We start from the raw sequence: 18,289 nt of genomic DNA, 5'->3' as shown, positions 1-18,289 counted from the left end.
TATGTCATTTTACTTCTCCAGGCCTTAATTTTCTCATCTGCGAAGTGGAAGAATTGAATTTGATCTCATTACTTTTCCAAACTCAGTCATTAATATTTTCTCTGGTGAACAATTCCAAGTCATGTGTAAGTTCCTGTCTTTTAACTGGTGAAAAATAATTGTTGTGTTTAACAGAGAATTGAACGAGCTTGTATGTTTGGGGGATGTGGGGCATTATCAGGGGATCAAAGCAGCTCTTGTTGGAAAAGTACTCCTGGCAAACATTTTGTCATATTCGTAGGTGTATATGACATATGAACCCATCACTGTGTGTAACTGGGTGATTAGGAGATAGGCATAGGCTCACACATGCTTTTGTGATTAGTAAGGAAAGAAAGTACATTTTCTATTACAAAGAAATAGCCATTTTAATGAACTTGCCAAGAAGAAGAATGGTCCTCACTGATGAAATCCTTGAAGCTTTGCATATGGCTAACTCTCTACTTGATTGATGCTTAAAAGTGCAGGTCCCATTGGCAGGCTCCTTTCAACATTTTCCATCCTTTAAGTGTTTTTTTTTCCTTTGGCATTTGAATGGTTTTATTTTCTTCATAAAATATTCCTAGTTTGGGGGGAATGGGAGACCTTTTCACAGCTGAAGTTATTCCAAGTGTCTCTCCCCTGAAGAATTGGCTTTCTGTTCCTTGCAGCTTTCAATTGCCACATTTGCTGCTTTATTTCTACTTAGTAATTTGGAACATGTTTTCATTAAATCATTGATTTGGGGCTTTGTAAAAATCTGAGGGAAATTAGTAAATAGTAACATATATGGGTAATATTTTGTCTGGAAATTTCTAAGCATAATAAAATAAAAGGATAAAAAAATTTAGAGGTTAAGGTTTTGGATGAAGATACCAGGAACCTGAGATTCAGCAGATCAGTGCTAGAAAATGCACATCTTTCAATAAATTTAATAAGCATTAGTAATTATTACTGTGTTTTCTGAGTTTAGGATTAAATGGCAGTTTCTTTCATGAACTTTTAAATTTGGCTTTCAGGATTTGGGTATCTATTATTTTTTCCCTGATTACACTTATAAAATTTTCTGATTTGACAAAACCTTGCTGATACCTGGTATTCCACCTTGTTAACTGTGAGACTTCACGAATAAACCTACAGTTGCTTCACATGTATGGTATAGCTTTCAATATATGCATCAAAAGTGTTCTCCTCCCCTCTTCTCTCCTTCTCTTCCCTTCTGGGAAAGCAGGTGTTACTATTAACAGGTATGTTGTCATCTTTTGCATGTGTATGCTAGATTACTCAGCCAAAGTATTTTTTCAGTTTCACTTTGCGTGAAGGTGTACTTTTTCTCTCTTTTTAATTTTTATTTTTTATAGATTTTCTTTATTTCTTTGACAGAGTAAGTACAAGCAGGAGGAGTGGCAGGGAGAGGGAGAAGCAGACTCCCCACTGAGCAGGGAGCCCAATGTGGGGCTCAGTCCCAGGACCCTGAGATCATGACCTGAGCCAAAGGGCAGACGCTTCACTGACTGAGCCACCCAGGCGCCCCTTTCTCTTTTTTAAATTGATAAAAGCATGCCAGATAAAATATTTGAATCCAATTTAAGATCATGAATGGACTGAAACTATTATAAGAGGAGATATTTTACTAAATTCAGTTCCAGTTAATCACCCACCATGTGAATACTTAATACACACATGGTGGTGTGTTTAGGTGCTCTGGGAGATAAAAAGGTGAATCAGACATAAACTTGGTAGAATGAAGCTAGATTAGTATCACCTACTGTTAAAGGAAATGAACGTGGGGTCATGAACATATAGAAGAGATTTTTCAGCAGGAACCAAATAAGGAAAGATGCATGAGCTAATGCCTTTTTTTTTTTTTTTTTGAGAGAGAGTAGCAGCTAAGGGAAAACCCAAGGCTTGACTCTGCCTGCCTCCTTCTAGAAGCCATGTGTGAGAGTAGGTTTCTTACTAAAACTCCAATCTGGAGTGAAGTGAGTGAGTGGGTACTCTTAGTTTTACCTTCTCTTGACTGAGGGTCAGTGGACATGACTTCTGGAAAGAGAGGGAAAAAGCTGGAAAAGTGAATAATTACAGGTGATGCCCTGATATGGTGGCGGGGAAGGCCCAGGGCTCCATGCTGAACTGAGCGAATAAACTGAAGTTTGGGAAGTACCTCCAAGACCATTGATATACCTCAGGACTTGAGAGAATACACTCTGCTACAGAATTGTTTATATCCTTTTGGTATTCACATTCAAAATAACGTATTTGTATAACCTCTTGTTGTCTTTTCAGTTTTAGTCATCATCTGCTGCCTTCCCCTTCTAGCAACTTTTCTCCTCTTTCACCCTCTCAGTACAGTTAGAGTAGAATTTTGGTTAGATCAGTATTTAGTGTTTACATTATTCTTATGGCTGTGTAAGCCACATAGTAAATGATTTACTTTTCTTAACTTGTGCAGATTTTTGTTGGCCTTGGAATGCGTAATCAGCTTATTTCTTTTCAGTGTACTTGCCCCTGAAGCAACTGTAGACGCCCTCAATTTTCTAAAGTTCCTCTTATGAAATTCTGACACAGGTATTAGTTTCATCTGTTTGAAGAAATGTAGAGTGATTGTCTTCTATGCCTGGTACATAGTTTTCATCATGGCATCTCCCTTCTCTGTCATCCAACGATTCTCTTCTTCTTCCATGTTGGAGCTCCTTTATCCTATGCCTTGTTCTTTCTTGGTTTAATCTCTTGCTTTGGTAGAACACATCCTTGAGTAGCTTTTTTGGAAAGGGTTCATAGAGCTCAGTACAAACCTCTGAATGTCTAAGAATACCTTTAATTGAACCATCATGCAGGCTGCTCATTTGTATATTAAACCATCGGTTGGAAGTCAGTTTTCTTCAGAATTTTCATGACATTGCTCCAGTGAATTCTAGCTTTCAGTGGTATATTAAAAATCTAAAACTATTCGGACTCTTGATCCTTTGGATGTGGCCTGCCCTCCTCTTCCACCCCCTGCTGGAAACTTGTAGAATCTTCAAACTCCAGTATTTTGAAATTTCGTATTGATGTGCCTTGCCACGGGTCTGTTTTCTTCCATTGTTCTGGGTGTAGGCTCTTTTAATTTAGAAAGTCCTGTTCTTCATTTCTGGGTAGTTTTCTTGGACTATGTGATTTTTTTCTCTGCTATTTTCTGTCTTCTTGTGGAACTTTTATTTGGATATCATTCTACTTTTTTAAAGATCTCCTTAGATTGGGGTGCCTGGGTGGCACAGTCAGTTAAGTGTCCCACTTTTGGTTTTGGCTCAGGTCGTGATCTCAGGGTTGTGGGATCGAGCCCCACATTGGGCTCTGTGCTCAACGTGGAGTCCGCTTGGGGCTCTCTCTCTTTTTCCCTCTGCCTCTCCCCTCTGCAGTCACGTGTGCGAGCTCTCTCTCTTGCTCTCAGATAAATAAATCCTTAAAAAAAGATCTCCTTCGATTATCTTTGAACTTTTCTATTAAGCTTTCCTTTCCTGCCATCATGTTTTTAATTTCCAGGTGCTCTTTTTAATTATTTGACTGTTCTTTTTTTCAGTAGCATTTTGAGTATTTCATCTTTGCACGTAACATCTCTTATCTCTTACTGAGGATTTCCCTGATAACTTTGAGAAATGTCACTCCTTACTCCCACCCCATTTGCTGTCTTCTCAGTAAAATAAAGCTTCATGAGGGTAGAGCTTTTTTTCCTGTTGTTTTTTTTCCATTGGTATTTTCACAGCACCTCAGACAATGCCTTATACATAGTAAATGTTTAAGTAATTCTGGAATAAACTGAAGCATCATTATGGTGATACTAATATACATTAAATTTTTCTCCTATTATAGATCTAATCTGTATCTTTGAGATTAACCTTTTTTATTTCTATTGCTCTTAGAAATTTTTATGCAGATATCTGATAATACTTCATCATCTGTTTCTATTTAAGAAAGGGAGTAAAAAGCTGATTGGAATATATGGATAAATGGATAGGACTTGCTGTCTGTGGGTTTCACGGTGGAATGATCTGATTTGGTCATCTTGTTGGAGATCTCTTGATGTTGGTATCTAAATCTTCTTGGCTGGTCCAGTTCCCTGGAGCACTTCTTTTAACCTCTGGATACAAAAGTCTGAGAGCAGAGAGGAAGAGGGTTGGCAGTCTCAGCATCCAGAATGTATACATTTACTAGATCCCCCTGTTTTCACTATGGCCCCATGCCTTCATTTGGGCCTGATGACCTCTCTGGAGAAGAAAGATACTTCTAGCCTTTTGCTGGAGTGGGAGACATGAAAATATGCAGAATGTGGGAGAAAAATCTCAGGATCTAACTCCTCCTAAAGGGCTTCAATTAGTCTTTTTTTTTTTTTTTAATATGGGGATGGATCATGGTCCTGTAGTTCTTACGTTAGTTCAAACAAGTATTTGTTGGACACTTCCTATATCCTGAATTATCCAGGTGGAGTAGGGGTAGGGCATGGACACTACAGGCAGAGGGGACCATAGGAGCAGGGATCCTGAAGCCAAAACCTGCGTGAGGTGTAGCTGGAACCCAGTCTTCAAGGCTATTGTCAAGGTATGCCCTTCTAAAGGGTAGGAAATAAGATTGACTATTAGTTAATTTTCTTTACTTTTTATTGCTTTCTTCATTTTACCCCTACTTCCAGAGGAATTTGATGTCATCAGTTCTTGAGAACTGGGGTACACCTTGATTATTGTCTGCTTTCTCTGCTGCTCATTTAGCTATCAGCCACTCATCTATTTTCCCAGTTCCAAATTTAAACAAGAAAATTTAAACAGTTTCTTTTCACTATTATGTTAATGAGATAAGACTGAGATTAGTTGCAGATATTCAAGCTACTATCTAGACTCAGAAGTCTTACTATAGGACATTTACTAAAATTCAGGACAGCAGAAACTAGGAATCCTCTACAGTATCAAGCCAAGCTTTTAGTTTCAAGTGATCCCAGGTTGATAAGCACCTCCAGGTTTCTGGCAGACACAGTAGAGGAGGAACCCACTTTCCACACAGGGCCCAATTCCTACAGGTAAAGTTCCAAGGGATGTGCATTCAGAGTCAGAGGTTGCCAAGCACTCTAGGAAATGCAACACAGAGAGAGCTAGCAGGAGCAACAAAAGGGTAGTAAATACAAAGCCCTCAGATTGTGGGATTATCAGACACAGACTGTTACATAAATATGTTCAATAAGTTGAAAGAAAAGGAGATGGAGAAAATGAGCACATAGCCAAGAAATTATAAAAATGGAAAAACCATTTTGAAAACAGATCAGATAGAACCAGAAATGAAACAGTCATTGAAATAAACTTAAAGATTGGATTAACAGGACATTAAGCACAGTTGAAAAGGGAATTAGTTCCTGGAACAGTAGATCTTAGAAAATTATCCAGAACACAGCACAGCTGAGACAACTCCAAAAGAAGAGGTAAGAGCAAATGGCAGAAAGACAATATTTGGAGAATCACTCAGAATTTCCCAGAGTGAACAGGATGCCACATGGTTCAGAAATTCTAGTGAAGATCAGTAGGTTATGAAAGAAAAAGAGGATGAAGAGATAGGCAGACTCAGTGTCAAGTTTTGTACTGCAGAGTACCTCAAAGAGATTTAAAAAGCAACCAGGGAGAAGACAGACTACTTACCAAAAAAACAATGATTCTATAGACACCTGACTTCTTGACAGCAACAATGCAAGCCAGAAGACCACAAAATCTTATTTTTAATGTGCTGTGTGAAAATAGCTGTCCATCTAGAATCTATACCCAGTGAAATAATCTTTTGAAGAATGAAGGTAAAATAAAGACTTCAGTCACACAAACTGACTAAGCTTGCTACAACAGACTATCCATGAAGGAAATTCTAAAGACTTCAGACAAAAGGTAAGATTATAAAAGATGTTGTAATGGAAACTAGGAAAACTTTAAAAACTGAATGAGAACATATCAAAACCTGTGACACTTGGAAGAACATTTGTAACACTGAACGCTTATATTAGAAAAGAAGAAACGCAATCAGTTAAGCAAGTAATTTGAGCTAGAAAAAGAACGATAGGATAAGCCCAAAGAAAGAAAATGCAAGGAAATGAACAGACATTAATGAAACAGAAAGCAAGCAGACAATACAGAGGTTCAGGAAAGTTGGTTTTTGAAGAGTAATAAAATGGACAAATGTCAGGTGAGCTCAATGAAGGGAAACTAGAGTGATGATACAAACACTATTAGTAGAAAACAAAAGTTATGTGCACAGAGATTAAGATGAGTAGAGGAGGGCATGGGAATGTCTTTATGGCAATAAATATGGACTTTTAGACAATAAATGTCTAGAAAAATATTTATCAAAACTGACTTAAGAATTAGAAAGTCTAAACAATCCTGGAACAGTTAAAGAAGTGAAGTCATTAAAAATCTTGTTTCAAACAAAACTCCAGGCCCAGATGCTTCTGCTGTCAAGTTTTACCTGCCGGTCAGCAACAGCAGCCTATTCCAGAGTATAGATGGGGAACACTCTTCAGCCGAATGAAGCCTAACAGATAACCATATGAACAAGGAAACTCACTTATCAGTCTCACTTATGAATATAGTTGGCAAAAATCCAAAACAGGATATTAGCCAGCTAAATCTAGCAGATATAAAAACCTGACCAAGTTGGGATTATCCTAGGTTGGCAAGGGTGTTTTAATATTTAAAAATTTATAATATAACTTATCATATTAACTACTTATAAGGGGTAAAATCATACTATCATCTCAGTGGGTGCACATGCAATTTTGGTTAAAATGCATCAACAGATTATCACAAAAATCTCAAAATAATAGGTGAGAATTTTCATGATCCGTTAAAGGGTTTCTACACAAACCTACAGCAGATACCATACTTAATGTTGAAATAGTGAAAGCCTTCTCTTTGAGATCAAGAGAAGAATGCCCATATGATTATTATGTTAACTTTACAGTAGATGTTCTAGCCAGGTAAGTAAGATAAAAAACAAAAAATAGATAAAGGTACTGAAAAGAAGAAACCAAATTGCTGTTAATATTCATAGGTGGTAGAATTTTATCCAAAAGTATATTCAGAAACACCCTCATATCATCTTTTACAAAAATAAGGCATTTTTTTAAATTAAAAAATGGTAAAAATGAAATGAATCGGACATGCATCTGGATGTAGGTCCTATATCTGAGTATACTAAGCAGGGACAGTGAGTCCTACAACTCAACTGTTTGGTTTCCCGTCTCTCAGGGATCACTGTCTTTTGTTACAGGATTTCCTAGTGTCTTGACAACTGTTGTTTTATACATTTCCCTCTCATGTCTTAAAACTTATTTCATATAAAAAACGTGTTTGTTTTGGGCTGTTTCAAATGGGAGAGTGAATCTGGTCTTTGTTATTCCCTCTTGCTGGAAGGGGAAGTTTGTTTAATGGTTTGTCAATTCTTAGTCCTCTTTGATAATGGCTTATCAATTCTTAGTCCTCTTCTGTTAATAAAGGGTTATTTTAACACACACTTTGTTCCAGTGCAAGGCCTTTCCTTTAAAAGCATGTGTAAGATTTTTAAAATTTTGTTTTTTTAAAGAAGCTGGTAATTTAAAGGCCCAATCCTGAGGACCTTTAGAGTAAGGAGTGGACCTGAGATGGATAATTCCTGAGGCTTTTGTTTTTCTGCTGCCTACATGCTTTGTTATCCAAGGCTGTTCAAGGTCTCACCACCCCTGGAGTTTTGACCCACTGATGTGTTTCATAAATTTTAATGAAAGACAGATTGAGAGAAATCATTGATGGGCCCACATGGTTGTACCAGATCCGTGCACTGGCTCAAAATGCAAATGTCTATGAAATTACTCTTAAGTTACCTTTCTGGAAAGCCCCAGACTCCATCTTCTGGCTCGTCTGATCTAGCTAGGTCAGATCAAAAGTGATTTTCAAAAACCCTCATGTTCTTGGCACATTGCTATGATTTATTTTTAAGTCACAGAAAATTGTCCAAATATTAGCACACATATTATAGAATTGCCAATAAACTAGGTATGGTTAGATAGAGCACGGTATGCTTTTTAAAGGAGTTTGTAAAGAATATGGTTTAACTTGCCAGTGTGTGATAATAAACTTATTTCTTATGCGTGATTATGAGCTTTATTTATAATTCACTAGCAGATGTTTATTTCATTTAGTTTACAACTCAGACATTCTTGGCTTAACTCAAATTTTCTCTGTATCTCACAGAATTAAAAAAAAATTAGACTAAGACTTTTGTTCAAAACATCCTTTATTTAAATGGAGCCAGATTATTGTAGAAACAGATTTTATTATTTCTGCTAATAAGGATCAGGGAGAGAAAAGGAAATTGAGATCTTTGAAGGGTTCCTCAACATCATTTAGTCCCATCTCTTTCAGCCTCCCTGCTGTTGTCAGACCCACTCGCTTACAGGGCAGCAGAACTGCCCATGGGGACTCCGGCTCCCTTCGTTTCTGTAGCCCAGTTGCTGAGCTAATGAGTAGTGTAATGGCCAAGAAATAGGGAGAAATATTAGAGAAACCAAAGGGCCTAGATTATTTGAACTAAATAAGTAACATCAGAATAATGAGGGATTGACTGCCTTTCCCTTGCTGGGTTCCAGTTCTTTGATCAAAGGGTATCTTTTCCTTACTGTTTTATACTGTCTTAATCAAAACAGCCTATATAAATAATTGGACTTGGGGTAGATAGGATGAAAATGAAAAAGGGGTTAGAAATAGCATGTACTCCTTTTTTTTAAATTAAGCCTTCAGATGGATTTTAATAACTTAAACATGTTAACTGCAATTGGTATTCCTAGTTAAAAAGTGGAAAGGGTATTTTGTTTTTGGTAATTCTTTTTTTTTTTTATATTTATTTGGGGGGAGGGGCACAGGGAGAGGGGGAGAGACTACCTCAAGCAGACTCTACCCTGAGTGCAGCACCCGATGTGTTTTTGGTAATTCTTAACAGTATATGTTTTTCTTTTCAGCTACTAAGTCAGGATTGTTACCTCCACCACCTGCGCTCCCTCCAAGACCTTGCCCATCACAGGTAGGAAACAGAAGTTGATTTCTGTGAACTGTTGGGTATAGTGAAATTGTCCTACCACTGTGCTTCCTTTGCAAGGGTTGATTGCCACAGAACTGGCCGGTCACATTCCCAAGATGACATCTGGACAAAGAGAGCAGAAAGTGGTTGCATTTCTTCTTATCCAGCCAGTCCTCCAGACTCATGTGGAAAAGGGAAAGTTTCCTTGATAAGCAACCAAACAAATGCATACTGGTTTACCTTTGGCCATAGAGGGTTGCATGTCATTTTCAGATAGAGAAAGAAGTAGAAGAATGGGTGTCTCTCCAATTGGGGAGTTGGGGACATGGTTTTTCTGTATAGTATGTACAGTCTGAGTGTGTATATTTTCATCAGTATTTTAGGAGCTGTGTTAATTCATAATTAATGGTCAATCACCATGGTTTTAGTGCTGTGATTTGGGCCTACAGTGCTTTCTTTATCATTAGGATGGTATTTTCCTTTGGAACAATAAGTTGAAACAGCAGGACTTGGGAGAGTGTGTCACCAAAGTCCGTTTCACTTGTGAATTAATTCTGCCTCATTTATATGTGCTACTGTGGCCTTATTCATCAACACTCCTTGTAGAGTTGGAAATGAGAAGCAAGCAGCAAATCTGCAGAGTGTGGTAAAGGGCACTACAGATCCTTCCTTTCATTAATTGCTGCTGAAGAGACTTTCTGTCTTTAAAGGCCCTCTAACTTTCAGCAGAAAATGTTGGGAAATTTCTCTATTAACAGTCCTAGTTTCTGCCTTATTGCTCTAGATGCTTCAGAACATACCTTTCCACATGGCACATCTTAGGACTTGCTGAGTCACTGAGACCACTTTGAACATTTGCTTGTCCTTCTTTTAGAGAATTAGATCATCTTTAGCATCTGCTCAACCTTGAGGTGCAAATACAATGAGTACTGCTTTCCTTCCTCAGTTTGAAGGGTAATTAAAAGCCCTGTTCTTCCTGACTCACATATAAACGAGTGAGAACCCCCTTTCTAATACTCCAGGATTGGCTTTAAAAGTTGTTGATTAATCAGTCAACAAGTATTTAAGTCCCTGTTGTATATCTAATGGCAAGCTTTAGTTCCATCCTAAGCTTTTCCTTGGTTATAATTTCTACTCATTTAAATGAATAGCTCTGTTTATTGAGAATCTGCAGTAGACCAGGTATTGTGCTAAGTGCTTTCAATCCATTATTTAATCTTCACAAAAATCCTATGAAGTAGGTGTTAATATCCTTAATTTTTTTTACAGATGAGGAAATTGAAGCATACAGGGTTAAGCAAGTCAGCCAAGGTGACATAGCTAGTAAATAGGTAGAGCCAGCTCCCAAACTGAGGTCTGTCTCCTAAAGGTCCCTGCCCTCCCCATCATTGGAGCTGAATCGTCTCTGTATACAGTAAGAGAGTGATCTGTTGCTCTAGCGGGTGAGGCTTTCACTATGTGCCCCCTGTGGAAGACCTAGATGAGACCAAACTCCTTACTGGCACCAACAGCAAACCTGGGCTTTGTCACAACAAAATAGTGGGCATTCGGGAGGCAGTTACCTACCAGCTACTGGTTTCAAACTGGGGCTTGGGAGCCACCCGGCTGAATGCATGCAAGACCTGTCTGAAAGGGCTTTTGTGATCAACTTCCTTACCTTCTGCTGTACAAGTAACAGGAATGACTGGTTGTGAAATGTGTTGCTGCTATCTGCAGTCCTCATTTGACCTGCTTGAGGTGGGCTTCCTGCCTGCTTGGGGTCTTAGTGACCAAGGATCTGATGGGGGGCTGGGAATTCTCAAGTCACTGTTAATGAATGAGACTGCTTCTTTGTCTACCAGATTTCCCATCACAATGTAAACAGTGAGTGCAGTGCTCAGCCCAGGCCTCCAACTCAGCTGCCTAACTATGGAGATTTCAGACTACAGAAACAGGTGTGTAAGAAATGCAGGCAGAAAAGCCCTTCACCACTTCCCTCCGCCTACTCTCCCCTTTTCCTCCACTGTAAGTGGGACACACACATTGAACAGAGGAAATCCTGGGTGCTGAACGTGTGACTGTATTTAGTCATTTTGCAGTGTCAAATTCCCAGTGGCCCTGGGAGAGGCTCACCTAACCACGTGGATGGGGCACCTGTATATTCTAGTCTTTCCCACACTGCTTGTGATAAAGTGGTCTTCTGGGAGATATTAACAGGGCTCTGCGGTAAGACAAATACGTAGGCTGCTGCCTCAGTCCCCGCTTGTGAAGATTCATTCATCATTGTGCGTATGGGCTCATTAAAGGGTTTGAAGTCCTACAGTAAAGAAACCTGGTCAATTTTGGTAAAGCTTGCAATTTCGTAGTGTGTGTGACCATTCACCTCTTTCTTTATACAAGACTTAACAGTTCCCTGAGGGCTTGGTGGTTAGGGAACATTATTCTCCCCAGCTTTAAAATATTGGTAAGGACATTTCTAAACCGCTTTCATCTGGCACCTCCTCTCTATATTATATGATTAAAGTTAAATTTTTATATCTTAATATCTTAGGCCAGTAGTTTTCCCTAGAAGAGTTGAAACTGAAAAAGAAAGTTTACCACATGTTAGCTTCAGATTTCTAGTTGTCATGTTTTCAGTTTGTTGTGTTTTTTTATTTGCTTTTCTTTTCCTTCTGGCTTACTCTCTCATGAGGTCATTTTTACCACAAGCTTTATTACAGTAAACTTTGAGTTCTTCTTTTGTTCTGTTAAACATTTTTTTGAGTGTTCCTTCTTATGTATGGACAATCGACCTGATTGTGGAAAAAAATATATACACCTAACCTCAGAGACTTCTTTACGAGGCTTAAACTGTAGTACCTAGGGGAGAAACAAGGAAGCTTGGTATAATTTAAATCTTAAATTTATCAGTAGCTCTGAGAAGAGATTAAAATAAAAAGGTTTTGGATTTAAATTTTTCTTTTTTTTTTTTTTTTAAAGATTTTTGTTTATTTGAGAGAGAGAGTGAGCTCGAGTACAGAGGGAGAGGGAGAGGCAGACTCCCCACTGAGCAGGGAGCCCAGGACTCAATCCCAGAATCCTGGGATCATGACCTGAGCCGAAGGCAGATACTTAAGCGACTGAGCCACCCAGGCACCCCTGGATTTAAATTTTTCATATTACTTAACTTGATAAATTGTTGACTACATTATAATAAAAAAGAAAAATTCTGTTCCCTAAAAAGGAACAACTATTTAAAAAACTGTGTGGCCAGTGATGTCCTTCTAGGTTTTAAGTATGTAAGAGAAAACCATTTGTACATTTGCAGATGTGTGTGTGTGTGTGTGTGTGTGTGTGTGTGTGTGTGTATACACAAAGGTATGTAGAGATCATTTCTATATATGCTAGAAGTATATCTCTACTTTTACCAAGTAAGAGAGATGAAGTATAGGTTTTCAGCATAAAATGCAGTTTAGCTGGCCGTTAATACTAAGCACTAGTATGATGATATGGACATCTGAAGTAAATTATACAAATGGGGCCCTAGAGTTAGGAAAAGGAATAAATTCAAAGAAACAGATCTTTTTATTTTGCATACTATAGGTAAGATCAAAGAGGGACCAAGTGACTATATAAAGAGTCAGATGGTTTGTGTTCCATGTTTTCTTGAGGACAAGCTAGAGACCAGGGCATGGTATTTTCGCTCAGCACAGAAGAGGTGACATGTTTATTTATTAATTTTTTTAAAAAGACTGATTCATAATATAAATGATTAAAAAGCAGTTAGAATTAACTGTTTCATATGGAGCAGAGTTAACATGAGAGCTAAACTTAGTAGCTCACTGTTTGTATGCATATAAACTGAGTAAAATGCCATCTACAGAGTTGGTGCTTGTCCTGTAGGTCAGTTCTCTGCTAAGGGCCTATTTGGTACTCCAATAATTAAATCTCTTTAATTGTATTGATCTCATGCCAAATTTCTTTTTTTTTTTTAAAGATTTTATTTATTTATTTGACAGAGAGAGACACAGCGAGAGAGGGAACACAAGCAGAGGGAGTGGGAGAGGGAGAAGCAGGGTTGCCTGCGGAGCAGGGAGCCCGATGCGGGGCTCGATCCCAGGACCCTGGGATCATGACCTGAGCCGAAGGCAGACGCTTAACGACTGAGCCACCCAGGCACCCCTCATGCCAAATTTCTTATGGCAGTAATCTTTATTAAAAAAGTTTTTTTGGTACAAAGGATAATCTTTTCAGTTTTTTTTTTAAGATTTTGTTTATTTGACAGAGAGAGACACAGCGAGAGAGGGAACACAAGCAGGGGGAGTGGGAGAGGGAGAAGCAGACTTCCCGCTGAGCAGGGAGCCCGATACTGGTGGGGCTTGATCCCAGGACCCCGGGATCATGACTTGAGTCGAAGGCAGGTGCTTAACCGACTGAGCCACCCAGGTGCCCCATCTTTTCAGTTTTATATTAGCACCACAGTTGATGAATTGGGGCTCCCTGTAGACTAATGTGCTCGGAATTTTCCTGTTGATACCACTAATTTCTTACCTTATAACAGCAAGTGCTTCTCACTGGCAATACAATGAGTACTAAAACAGCACTGTAGGGTGAAAGTACTATGGAGGAAGCATTTGATCAATACTTTTAAGCTTAGACCAAGAGGGCTTCATGGAAGGGCTAAGGTGACCAGTGAAATGAGTTTTAAACAAGAGAACTTTTCTTTTCAGATGGCTGAGGGGTTCAGAGCATTACTGTAGAGAAAAAGCAAATGCAAGGAGGCAGGCATGCAAGAGATCCCCATGTGTTCAAGGAACTGTCTGAAATTTAGAAAGCTAGATTTTAGGGGAGAGAGATTTAGTGTTTGGACGTGGCAATGAAGAGCCGGTGGCTTGCCCACTTGAGGCCCCTTGAGGTCCAGTGGTGCCAGAGCTTTGGGAGAGGAAGGGCCCCCTGACAAGAGAGTTTTGTCTGGGGAGCAGCCCCTATGGGAGAGCACAGGGTATCAATTAGCCCAGTGGTACTCACATTGTGCACACAGGAATCATCTGGGGGAGAGCTTTAAACCTACTGAGGTCTGGGTTCCACCCCCAGAGATTTTGGTGTGGTGGGAGGCCCAGGCTTTGGGAGTTTTAAGAGGCTCCCTACATGATTCTGAAGTGTAGCCTGGATTGAGAGACACTGAATTAAGGCAAGAAAAGGAATGTTCAGAGATGAAGCTGAGAATCTATGGGATTTGTTAATGGTATGCCCTGAGTTCTCTCTCTTTTTTTTTAAGATTTTATTTATTTGAGAGAGAGGAGAGGCAGAGCACAAGCAGGGGGAGGGGCAGAGGGAGAGGGAGAAGCAGATGCCCCACTGAGCTGAGAGCCTGATGCAGGGGCTTGACCCCAGAACCCTGAGATCATGACCTGAGCTGAAGGCAGGCAGGCACTTAATGACTGAGCTACCCAGGCGCTCCATGCCCTGAGTTCTTTAAGTGCACAGTGGAAGTCTTTCTTGAGTTGGGGAGGGTGGGAGGCATAAGGTCAGGTTAGGGGATGTACCCATACCCCGTGGGGACAAGAACCCAGATCCTGATGGATGGCCTTGGGAGTCTGTCTTCTTGGGATGGCTGACTCCAGCAGGGTTAGAGGGCTTGATGGGATGGTCTTGCTGGAAGGACTAGCCACTGCGCACCTCAGGTTCTGTGTGTACTATTTTGAGGGACTAGCCGTGAACCCAGGTGGCCTTGAGAGGAAACCATAGTCCACGTAGCGAGTCTTTCATCTAACTTTGTCATCTGGCTAGAATGAGGTCCCTAAGGCACTACTGAATCCAGTAGGAGTATGCTGGGCTTGCTGTTCTATTTCAAAGCCAAATTTCTTAGACACAACTTTTTAAGTAAGATCCTACCCTCTTGTCATTTCAAAGGAAAGACGAGCTCACTTCAACTCAAATGGCAGTTTGTAGGCCCTGAACTACTTCCAAAATACTTCCAAAATACTTGACACTATGCTTTTCTAGAAAATGTCCTTATAAATTAATATCCTGTCATTTCAAGTATTCTTTCTGTAAGTTAATGTATAGTTGGTGATACAAAATAGTAAATTCTCCTGGAAGAAATTAAGCATTTCAGAGCTCCATACACACTTGTTCTTTCTCTCTTTGTCTTTGGCGGGGGGGGGGGGGGGGGGGGGGGGAGGGGCGGGCATTACTGGTGATAATGTAAGTTTCTCAGAGGGTTATTTAATAGATTTTTAAAATGTAAATTTGATTAAAGTTTAACATGCATACTCAATCCATTTTAAATACAGACTAAATAATTTTTAATAGAGTAAAATGAAGTACTATCTCATTGGCAACTTTAAATATCTATAGGAAAACATTCTTTAAGTATAAACAATATGGAAATGTCACCACTTCTAACATTTTATGGCTTTTCTCCTGATCAAATTAAAACTCAGTGGGCATGCATCAGATGTCATGAGATATGCAGATGATCTCATGTAATGTACATTAGTCATCGAATCACCTTAATATATTGGCTATGTAGATAAAGCATATTTGTGAGCTTTCAAAGATATATTCAACATCCTAATTTTCACTCATCAATATGTAAGTTTAGTATATGTCAAAAGATATTTTTCTATGTATTCATGTATTTGAAACTTCATAATTATTCTGAAGAGAGTTTACAAACCTATCACCTAGAATGCTACCTTCGCTTTCTTCGAGTGTTACCCTGTTCTTATGGTGCACGCTATAGATTAGCTGAAAATCACAGTATGTTGATGAGTATCTTTGTAATGCAGGAAAGAAGATGTAGTCCCAGGATCTGTGTTCATCTGTGATGACGAAAGAACATACTGAAAGCTGCAGAACACAACATGAGTGTGTCTGTGCTCTCGTTCTTAGCTCTGCTACTCTGTCGCTTTGTGGGGGGTACGCAGATGGGTCTCACAGACCTACTGCCTCTCCTATACAATGTGAAGATGAGGGTACATAGATCCTTTTAGTGCCTAAGGTCTCTGATTCTGTGTTGTATTCCTCTGTCCAAGAAAAATTTTGTTGCAAATATAATTGAAACATCATAAAACACAATTGAGGATGAGATGATTTAGACTAATTTCTCCCTGCTTTACCCCACTGCAAAGTACAGCTAAAAGCCCTGGACATAATAAACAGAAAGAGGACTTTGAAAGATGTAAACAGGAAAGTGGACTGGCTAGGGCCTTAGGACTTGAGTATTGGCATGGCAGTGAGCTCCCTGAGTTGTAAAAAAAAGTCTGCCCTATATCCTGGACTGAGTACTGGAGAAGCCTGCAACCTGGGACTGCCAACAAATGTAGACCAAAAAAAAGAGGCCTTGAGAAAAGTCTACTCTCTAGCCAAAGGACTGGGAAAAGGGTAGACAAGCTAGATAGAAACCTTTTTGACAACACCTGCCCTACCCCAGCCAAACACTATGGATGTCCCTCTCTGTGGTGTCATCAGAGACCAATCTGGGAGTTGGTCTCTTGACCCTCACCTGGTGGCAGCAGACAACTTGGGGTGGTACTTTCCTAGCTGGCAAACATGGTTTTAGCAGAGACCAAAGGGGTCTCCTAACCCTGATCTAATGGCAACAGGTGGCCTGGGGAGGCACCTTATACCCTGACAGACAGTGTCACTAGAGACAGACCTTTCCCAATAAGCAAATACCCAAGGAATTTGTCACTTGTAGACCTGCCCCATAACGAAAGCTAAAGGGAGTTCTCCAGACTGAAATGAAAGGACACTAGACAGTAGCTCGAAGCCATAACAAGAAAGGAAGAATGGTAAAGGTAGCCACATTGGTAAATCTCAAAGCCAGTAGTGTTGATTTGTAACTCTTGTTTTCTGTATGATTTAAAAGAAAAATACTTAAAACAATAATCACAAATCTGTGTTAATGAGCACACATATATAAGGATATGATTTGTGACAATAATAATATAAGGGGCAACAGGGCTGTAAAGGAGTAGAGTTTTTGTATACTCTTGGCACTAAGTTGGTATTAATTCAGATTTGATTGTTATAAAGTTAAGATGTTAACCAATCCTTAGGGTAACTACTAAAGAAAAAAAACTAAAAAATATTAAAAATATGACAATGAGAAGATAACAAAAATGGTATACTAGAAAAAAATCATAAAAAAGGAAGTGATGGAACTACTCAGGAACCGAACAGGTATAAGGCATAGAAAACAAACAGCAAATGGCAGAAGTAAATCTTTCCTTATATGTAATTACTTTAAATGGATAAATATTTCCAATTAATTGGCAGAAACAGATGGATTTAAAAAAGTAATCCGACTATATGCTTGTCTACAAGAGGCTCACTTTCCATCCAATGTTAAAAATAGGTCAAATATGGAAGAATGGAGGGGCGCCTCGGTGGCTCAGTCATTAAGCATCTGGCTTTGGCTCGGGTCATGATCCTAGGGTCCTGGGATCGAGTCCCACATCGGGCTCCCTGCTCGGCGGGAAGCTTGCTTCTCCCTCTCCCACTCCCCCTGCTTGTGTTCCCTCTCTCACTGTGTCTCTCTCTGTCAAATAAATACATAAAATCGTAAAAAAAAAAGAAAATGGAAGAATGGAAAAAGATATTTCATGCAAATATATGTGCTGCCAAAGAGAGCACATATTTCATGCAAATAGTAACCAGAAGAGAGCCTGGTGGCTTCAGTCACATTATACTGAATAGATTTAAAGACAAAAATTGTTATAGGACATAGAAGGACATTATATATTGATAAAAAGGTCATTCCATTAAGATGGTAAAAAATTTATAAAAATATACATACCTAACAACAGAGCCCCAAAATGTATGAAGCAAAACCCAATAGAATTGAAGTAGCAGACAGTTCTACAAAATCTCACTTTTAGTAATGGATAGGACAACTGGACAGAAGACCAATAAGGAAATAGAGGATGTGAACAGCACTCTAAATCCCCTAGACCTGAGCGACATCTATAGAACACTTCACCCAACAATAGCACAAGACACATTCTTCTCTTGGGCACATGGAACATTCCCCAGGATAGACCAGTTATTAGTCACAAAACAAGTCTCAATAAATTTAAAAAGACTGAAATCATAAAGAGTGACCAAAGTGGAATGAAACTAGAAATCAGTAATGGATGTAACACAGGAAGATTCACTAACATGTGGAAATTAGGCAACATATTCTTAAAATAAAACTAGTGGGTCAAAAAGGAAGTTACAAGTGGAATTGGAAAATAACTTTGAGATG

At 39.2% G+C, this 18,289-nt stretch overlaps 1 protein-coding gene across 1 annotated transcript in view; it reads left to right on the top strand.

Moving 5' to 3' along the window:
• REPS2 (RALBP1 associated Eps domain containing 2) overlaps nt 1-18,289 on the top strand; it is a 191,663-nt gene that overhangs the window by 107,609 nt on the left and 65,765 nt on the right. The window contains exons 14-15 of the mRNA XM_088028580.1: nt 9,017-9,078; nt 10,917-11,009. Of these exons, the coding sequence (XP_087884706.1) occupies nt 9,017-9,078; nt 10,917-11,009 (155 nt within the window). The remainder of the gene's footprint in view (nt 1-9,016; nt 9,079-10,916; nt 11,010-18,289) is intronic.

Source organism: Eumetopias jubatus, unplaced genomic scaffold, assembly GCF_037043125.1.
Source record: "Eumetopias jubatus isolate StellerSeaLion01/CBP00866 unplaced genomic scaffold, mEumJub1_p1.0 scaffold_11, whole genome shotgun sequence".
Classification (NCBI taxonomy): domain Eukaryota; kingdom Metazoa; phylum Chordata; class Mammalia; order Carnivora; family Otariidae; genus Eumetopias; species Eumetopias jubatus.
The sequence above is the reverse complement of the archived record's forward strand: the minus strand, read 5'-3'. Positions and strand labels throughout refer to the sequence as shown.